We start from the raw sequence: 9,039 nt of genomic DNA on the forward strand, positions 1-9,039 counted from the left end.
ACCCAATGCAGCTCACATCATTCTCCTCTTTTCCATTTTATCCTCACAACAACCCTGTGAGGCAGGTTAAGCTGAGAGTGTTTGACTGGCCCAAGCTCCAGTGGAAGAGCAGGGATTCAGTCCTGAGTCTCCCAGATCCCAGTCTGATATTAACCCCTACACCGTGCTGGTTTAAAGACCACATTCTTGTAACTTTACACACCTTTTTGATGGAATATTGTTTTGTTATACAGTTTTATCTTTGATGAGCCTTACATCATTTTGGTTTAAGTTCAGCCTTAGGGAAATATTGAATATCTGATCCCCTGGTTGATCCTAATAAAGCAATAATTACAGTCCATTCTGACTTTACTTAGAAGTCAAGCCTGTGTCTGTCACAATTGGAGAGAAACACTATGTGAGAATCCTGGGTGAACCATTCAGTATCACCTGTGAGCTAAGTTACCGTCTCAACAAATATGATTGCAACTGGAGTTATCCTCCTTCACCAAATGTAAGTAATTTTCTATACTTTTTAGTAAGGATTGTAAACATGTCTTTTACAATGTGGATGGAGCAGATGAGCACTGAGATGGCAAGGTTTTGTAGAACAAGTAATTAGTAAAAAGATGTAAACTATCTGTTTCATGTTTCCCTAAGCATTTTATGAAACCATCATCTTTTCATCTATTCTTTTTTTCAATCAATTCATTATATAATTTATTCATTGACTGTGATCCTCAGCCTACTCTGCCAACATGCATCTTATTTATTTCTGTGAGATTTACACCCAAGATAATGATGGTAAGAAAGAGAAGTAGTTGGTTTCAGATGGTTGTTTTAAGGCTATTTTGTGACAGTACAGGTTTTTTCATGTCTCTGTTCCAATCTGAGAAGCAGTATAGCCATAAATAATGTCAGTATTCTGTCCATTTAATTTAAGTAGAGTAACTTGAGCTTTATCCTTTGTGCAATGTCGCTACACATGTTTTAGGATGGGCCTTAAAGGTGTGGGAAGAATTCGGTAAAGGTAATAATAAACAAAACAATGTTTTGTCTTCTGACATGTGCCATGATCCTCCTTTGTCCTCCTTGGCTACAGGTCTACGTGAATGAAACCTACGGGGTTAGTTATCAACAATACACTACATCACTGAATCTGTACATTCCAAAGGTGCAGTTAAGTAATGCAGGGAAATATATTTGCTTTGGAAATTCTTCCAAAGGATCCAGTAATACTTCTACCATTCTTCAGGTTACAGGTGAGCAACTCTTGATGGATCCTGGGAAGGCAAGTCTTCCCTTCATTGGATTATTCAAACAGATTCCTCCTAGTGGGGTAATCTGGGACTTGTATTGTTTTATTATCATAGTCATCATCATTCATTTGGTATGGCAAAAATTGCAGTGTATGAAAAGAATTTCAGAAGAGATTTCTGTGTTCTTTGAAAACGTATTTTGTCTATTCAGCATTCTAGTGTCCTGATACGGAAGATGCATAATAGAGGGCGTCTTATGGTTTTCTGGAAGTAAAGTGTTATAAACCGAGAATAAGATCCCAAGCCCCATGATGCTGGTGTAACACCAGTGTAGCTAAACCGTTTAGACAGGAAAAAAATTGCCATAAGAAATCCCACCCGAGGGAGCTGTCAGACTAGCAACTGTCCTGAAACCTAGAGTGACATTGCTGACACCCATCAGTCATACAGCAGACCCCTGACACCCCCATTCCAGCTAGAAAAGGAAGCAGCCAACCAAAGCATGATGATGCTGGTGTGCCTCCATGACATCACTTTGTCTCCACTCACAGAACAGGAATAAAGGCAACACAGCACCCTCCATTGTATGGGGAACTGTGACATGCCCAATAGAGGCCACGTGCTGTCACACTTCAGGGACAATTGCCAGCTAGGAGTTGCCAAAAGGTACAATTGCCCAGCAGTAGCCTCCTACTCCTTCCCTCTACCGAACCCATGTGCAAGGGTTGCTGCTATCTAATGGCTATTTGCTGAAAGTCTGAGTGGGATTCTGTTCTATATGATATATTGCACTTTTTGTCCTGTCCCATGTGTTTCACAATGTCTTAAAAATGCATATTATTCATACATTCAGCAGATCTGTTGCCCCTTTATCTAGACTTCTGATAAAACATAATTTACTCTGTGATCTTATATGCAAATTCCTTATGAGCACTTCAGAAGTTACCGCCTTTTAATTTTTTTTAAGTGATCTTCCCTGAGTCCTACAATATTTATGAACCAAGAGTCATCATCATCTCTTAAGGATGCAAAATCCTTTGGAGAAGAGACCAAAGTTGGAAGGGTACTTTTTGTATTCCTCTAATGACTGTGATTATTAAAGGCATCACATTCCACCTGGTATAAAGAGCGAAAGCTCCACTGATAAATGTTGAGCCTTGACCACTCCCAGGAGAAAAACTTTTGTCCTTCCCATGTGACATTTCAATTCTTTTTTTTCTTTTCAGAGAGAGGCTTTGTTCATTTGTCCACCCTACAGAACACAAGCCAGGAGGTGAGTTTGACTGAAAGCCTTGACCTGCAGGTGCTCATTGATGCTTACCATGGAGTTCATAACTGGACGTGGACATATATGAACCCATCAAGTGGCTCCCAAAATGTCACACTAAACAGCTGGATGAGTTCTAATCACGCCAGGTAAAGGACTGTGGATCTGTTCTGTCCAAACTGTCCAAACTATAATTTTATTTCATAAGGAATGCTCAGGGAGGGAAGGCAGCATGGTATAGTCCAATCTTGTCAGATCTCAGATGCTCATCAGGGTCGGTACTTGGAAGGCTGACCACCAAGGAAGGCTCTGCAGAGGAAGGCAATGGTAAACCACCTCTGCTTCTCACTTGCCTTGAAAGCCCCTTGCTGGGGTTGCCAAAAGTCATCTGTGACTTGATGCCCCTTTACACACGCACACAAGAAATGTGCAGCCTTTGGTTGGGCAATCCAAACATATGCCCTAATGGGCATCAAATTCTACCCTACTATGAATAGTGAAAGCAAAATCTCATTTCCCCCAACAATGTAAACTACAATATTTTGTCAGAGATTCCAGATACACATGTACATCCATATTAGCAAACTGTTGTGATTGTACTGGCATTGAGGTGACTACAGTTGAGATATACTATTTCATTAACAATAGAGAGTGAAGGCTGCCTCCCCATTTCTCCAGTGCATTTCACTCCCCCACTCATCAAGATGGCCTGAGCAACACATGCAGCAGAGTAACATAGGCTTAACTAGTATGGGAAATTACAGCTGTTTCTATACAAATGCTAGAAGTGTCCGAGGTAAAACCGGGGAGTTGGAGTGCTTGGTGTCGGAGGGAAAAATAAACATTGTGGGTATTTCAGAAACTTGGTGGGATGAGGAAAATCAGTGGGATACGGTTATTCCCGGTTATATATTATATCAGAAGGATAGGGGGGGAAGGGTTGGAGGTGGGGTGGCTCTGTATGTCAGAGAGGGTATAAAGTCCAGAAAGATTGAGAGGCTAAGAGAATTGGATTCGCTTCTGGAAGTTCTGTGGGTTGAAATAGGGGGGCCAAAAGGAAACTTAACACTGGGAGTTTGTTATCGCCCACCGGATCAAAAGATAGAGGAGGATTATAAAATGATGAATGAATTAAAGATAGCAGCTAGACAAAAACACTGTGTCGTAATAGGTGATTTTAACTACCCACACATTGATTGGGTCAATATGTGTTCTAGTCGAGAGAAAGAGATTGAGTTTCTAGACACTCTAAATGACTGCGCTATGGAGCAGATGGTCATGGAACCTACCAGGGGAGAGGCGATCCTTGATTTGGTCCTAAGTAACACTCAAGACCTGGTGAGAGATGTAAAAGTGATTGCACCACTTGGGAACAGTGATCATAATGTTGTTGAGTTCAACATTTGTACAAATAGGGAATTGGCCAAAAAGACTCACACAACCACTTTTAACTTTAAAAGGGGTAATTTTTCTGATATGAGGGGACATGTGGGGAGGAAACTGAAGGGAAAAGTAGAAAGGGTCAAAACCATTGGGGAAGCTTGGAAACTGTTTAAAACTACAATTCTAGAAGCTCAAATAAAATATATTCCGCAGGTTAGGAAAGGCACAAACAGGTATAAGAAAAAGCCTACATGGTTAACAAACAAAGTAATGGAAGCTGTAAAAGGTAAAAAGGATTCCTTTAAGCGGTGGAAAGCTAGTCACAGTGAGGCTGATAAAACAGAACACAGGCTATGGCAAATAAAATGCAAGTCTGTGGTCAGGCATGCAAAAAGGGAATATGAGGAGCATATAGCAAAAAATGTAAAGACCAACAATAAAACTTTCTTCAAATACATTAGAAACAGGAAACCAGCCAGGGAGGCAGTGGGGCCCTTGGATGACCAAGGGGTAAAAGGAGTACTGAAGGATGATAGGGAAATGGCTGAGAAGCTAAATGCATTTTTTGCCTCCGTCTTCACTGTGGAAGATGAGAGGTGCTTGCCCACTCCAGAGCCGCTGAGTTCGGGAGGGGTGTTGAAAGACCTGAGTCAGATTGAGGTGACGAGAGAGGAGGTCCTAAAACTGATAAACAACTTAAAAACTGATAAATCACCAGGCCCAGATGGCATACATCCAAGAGTTCTGAAAGAACTCAATTGTGAACTTGTGGATCTCCTGACAAAAATATGTAATCTCTCCTTAAAATCAGCCTCCATTCCTGAGGACTGGAAGGTAGCTAATGTCACTCCCATCTTTAAAAAGGGTTCCAGAGGAGATCCGGGAAATTACAGGCCTGTCAGTCTGACGTCGATACCGGGTAAATTGGTGGAAACCATTATTAAGGAAAGAATTAGTAGGCACATAGATGAACAAAACCTATTGAGGCAGACTCAACATGGGTTCTGTAAGGGAAGATCTTGTCTCACTAACCTGTTAATGTTCTTTGAGGGGGTGAACAAACATGTGGACAAGGGGGATCCAATAGATATTGTTTACCTTGACTTCCAGAAAGCTTTTGATAAAGTTCCTCATCAAAGGCTCCTAAGCAAGCTCAAAAATCATGGGATAAAAGGACAAGTCCTTTTATGGATCAAAAACTGGCTAATTAATAGAAAACAGAGAGTGAGTATAAATGGGCAGTTCTCCCAGTGGAGGGGTGTAAGCAGTGGGGTACCACAGGGATCAGTACTTGGTCCACTGCTTTTTAACTTGTTCATTAATGATTTGGAGTTGGGAGTAAGCAGTGAAGTGGCTAAATTTGCGGATGATACGAAGTTGTTCAGGGTGGTGAAAACCAGTGAGGATTGTGAGGCACTCCAAAGGGATCTGTCAAAGTTGGGCGAGTGGGCGTCAACATGGCAAATGGGGTTCAATGTGGCCAAGTGCAAGGTGATGCACATTGGAGCCAAAAATCCTAACTATAAATACACGTTGATGGGGTCTGAACTGGCAGAGACAGATCAAGAGAGAGATCTTGGAGTTGTAGTAGATAACTCACTGAAAATGTCGAGACAGTGTGTGACTGCAATAAAGAAGGCCAATGCTATGCTGGGGATTATTAGGAAGGGTATTGAAAACAGATCAGCCAGTATCATAATGCCCCTATATAAATCAATGTTGCGACCTCATTTGGAATACTGTGTGCAATTCTGGTCACCACACCTTAAAAAGGATATTATAGCTTTGGAAAAAGTGCAGAAAAGGGCAACTCGAATGATAAAGGGGTTGGAACACTTTCCCTATGAGGAAAGGTTAAGGCGCTTAGGGCTCTTTAGCTTGGAGAAACAACGACTGAGGGGTCACATGATTGAGGTTTACAAGATTATGCATGGGAAAGAGCAGGTAGCGAAAGAGGTACTTTTCTCCCTTTCTCACAATACAAGAACTCGTGGGCACTCCATGAAATTGCTGAGCGGTCGGGTTAGAAAGGATAAGAGGAAGTACTTCTTCACCCAAAGAGTGATTAACACTTGGAATTCACTGCCACAGGAAGTGGTGGCGGCTACAAGCATGGACGGCTTTAAAAGGGAATTAGATAAGCATATGGAGCAGAGGTCCATCAGTGGCTATTAGCCACAAGGTATAGATAGGGACTCTGGAGGGGTCAACAGTGGGAGGGCTTCTAATGTCCTGGCCCCACTGGTATTTCTGGCCACTGTGTGATACAGAGTGTTGGACTGGATGGGCCTTTGGCCTGATCCAACATTGGCATCTCTTATGTTCTTATGTTCTTAGTAGAATCCTGAGATGGATTCAATTTCATGCTACAGGTAGGGCATATTTTTGAATGCCTCCTCATATAAATAATTTACTGCAACTAATGGAGTAGTACAGGAATAGGAGGAAATGGTTCCAATGCATCCCCCCTACCATACTTATTTTGTTCTTTCAGGAAGATTTTTTAAATGTAAGTAATAGTATTTAAAAATGCTATTCCTCACCTGTATTCTGAAGGTTTACTTTTGCTATTTCTGCTAGGGTAGAATTGTGAACTGGTTATTGATTGTTGTAAGTTCAATGCATCATGTTCAATCATATTCAAGTACAGAGGCATATACTGGATTGTGATCCTTTTGAATAACTGTGTTAAGCGGGGTGGCTATTAATGACCTGAAGTATAGTATGAATTACGCCTTCATCCCCAAATTTTTCTCAGTTGCCCATGTCATATTTTGTGAAACTAATGCACTTGGGCTATGAAGCTATGAAGCAAGCATGCAAAATTACCCCAGGTCTGGATGTCTCTGTAAAGACTATACAGTGCATTTTTGTTTTCTGTTTGTGGAATGTGCAGCAATACACTCACACTGAGAAGGATGGGGGAAACAATGAGTGGAATGTACACGTTTTTTGCCGAGAATGGTGATGCCAATGCCTCAGTCACTTTCAACGTCACTGTGAAAGGTAAGTGCTCGGTTCACTGTCATTCCACTAATATTCTTAAAGTTCAAGAAGAACTAAATTGCAACCAATGAACTAAAGTGAAAAGGTTTCAGGGTAAAACTTGCTGCTCTTCCTGTAGGCAAATGAGATGCTGCAGAAGAGATACAAAAATAGTTCTAAGAGAACTCTGATTAAGCAGTGTGAATGCCGATCTTGACTCTTCCTGTGGCCACAAAATTAAGGATGCTGTAATCACTCATAGGGGTCAAAGTTCAGCCCCGAACTTCACTGCCTTTTGGGGTTGGGGGGACTGAAGTATCCCACACAGAAAGAAAATCTTGACTGTGCTCTTACTTGGGTGAAGGGCAGGCCAACAACAGACCAGCTCATATCCAAAGGCTGTATTAGATGAGTTATTGGCATGTTACCTTCTTTCCCAACTGTATTTCATAACGCAGTTTTTATGTTGCTTATTAAAGAACAGTGTATGCGTTTTCTGTGCAGTTCCACCTGAGGCCTACGTGGTGAACAATAATTCCACCAGCCTTTGGTGTGAAGCTGCTGGTTACCCAGCTCCACGTATTGAGTGGTATAAATTGCCTCACCATATCTCTGCACCCCGGTGAGTGAATATCTTATGTACATATAAAGTCAAAATCAGGTTATCAATAAAATACTTAGTTACCTACAGTGGTAAAAAGAGTAATTAATTCCGCAGCACTTTGGAAAAATTGTGGGGACCTCCGGATTACTATTTTTTTTAATGGATGAACATCATCCATGGACTTACTATACTGGCTCCTACCAGCTTTATTTTTATTTATTTATTTATTTTGGTGGCTTACAGTGTGTTAAAATTACAATAAAACACAGATAAAATTCCAACAATAATATATAAAGTGCAGATTAAGTACAAATAGCAAATCGTTGTAAGGTGGTCCAGTATGACTAGACCAGTATCCCAGTAGAGTGCCAGTAACATATGGGCCGTAATAGATGTTTTCAATAGCTCGTTCATCAGTGGCGGCTCCTAATCAAAGGCCTGGTGGAAGAGCTCTGTTTCACAGGCCCTGTGGAACTGTAAAAGGTCCCGCAGGGCCCTGATGTCCTCAGGGAGCTCATTCCACCAGTGTGGAGCCGCCACTGAGAAGGCCCTAGATCTGGTGATGGCCAATCTGGCATATTTTGGGCTGGGGAGAGTCAGGCGGTTTTGGGTCCCCAACTTCAGTGCTCTCTGGGGAACATGTGGGGAAAGGCAGTCCCTCAGGTAGGCAGGCCCCCGACCATATAGGGCTTTAAAGGTCAAAAACAGCACCTTGAAGCCAGTCCGGTATGCTATTGCAAGCCAGTGCAATGCCCTCAGCATAGGCCAGATGTGCTCTCGAATGGAGAGACCCATCAACAGCCTGGCTGCCACATTTTGCACTAGCTGCAGCTTCCAGTTTTGGGACAAGGGCAGCCCCATGTAGAGAGCATTGCAGTAGTCCAATCTCGAGGTGACCATAGCATGCATCATTGTTGCCAGATCATTGCATTCGAGGAAGGGAACCAACTGCCTAATTAGCCGTAGATGGTAAAAGGCTGTCTTGGCAGTGGCTGCTACCTGGGCCTCCATTATTAAGGCGGCATCCAGGAGCACTCCCAAACTCCTGACCCTCGGCGCTGGCACCAGCGGTGCCCCATTGAAGGTAGATAGTGGAATCCCTACCCCCGACCCGCTCCGACTCAGGCACAGGACCTCCGTCTTTGTCGGATTTAATTTCAATCGGCTCAGTCTAAGCCAGCCCACCACATCCTGAAGCGCCTGATCCAGGTCATCTAGGGTCGAACCGGACTGGCTGCCCAACAACAGATATAGCTGGGTGTCATCTGTGTATTGGCGATACCCTAGCCTATGCCTCCAAGCAATCTGGGCGAGAGGGCGCATATGGATGTTAAATAACATTGGGGATAGCACTGCCCCTTGGGGAGCCACACGGACCAGTGGGTACCTCTGGGATATCTGCTCCCCTAGCACCACTCTCTGTCCTTGACCTTGGAGAAAGGAGATGAGCCATTGCAAGGTAAACCCCTGAATCCCAGCATCGGCAAGGTGGTGGACCAGTAACTGATGGTCGACTGTGTAGAATGCTGCCAACAGGTCCAACAACAACAGTACCGCTGAAC

General features: G+C 42.9%; 1 protein-coding gene across 1 annotated transcript in view; it reads left to right on the top strand.

Annotated features, from left to right (window-relative positions):
• The window catches only part of CSF1R (colony stimulating factor 1 receptor), a 91,612-nt gene that overhangs the window by 48,523 nt on the left and 34,050 nt on the right, over window positions 1–9,039 (top strand). The window contains exons 2-6 of the mRNA XM_015418227.1: window positions 357–493; window positions 1,082–1,241; window positions 2,465–2,654; window positions 6,785–6,894; window positions 7,378–7,495. Of these exons, the coding sequence (XP_015273713.1) occupies window positions 357–493; window positions 1,082–1,241; window positions 2,465–2,654; window positions 6,785–6,894; window positions 7,378–7,495 (715 nt within the window). The remainder of the gene's footprint in view (window positions 1–356; window positions 494–1,081; window positions 1,242–2,464; window positions 2,655–6,784; window positions 6,895–7,377; window positions 7,496–9,039) is intronic.

The sequence above is a fragment of the Gekko japonicus genome, unplaced genomic scaffold (genome assembly GCF_001447785.1).
Source record: "Gekko japonicus isolate JY-2015 unplaced genomic scaffold, Gekko_japonicus_V1.1 scaffold2938, whole genome shotgun sequence".
NCBI lineage: Eukaryota > Metazoa > Chordata > Lepidosauria > Squamata > Gekkonidae > Gekko > Gekko japonicus.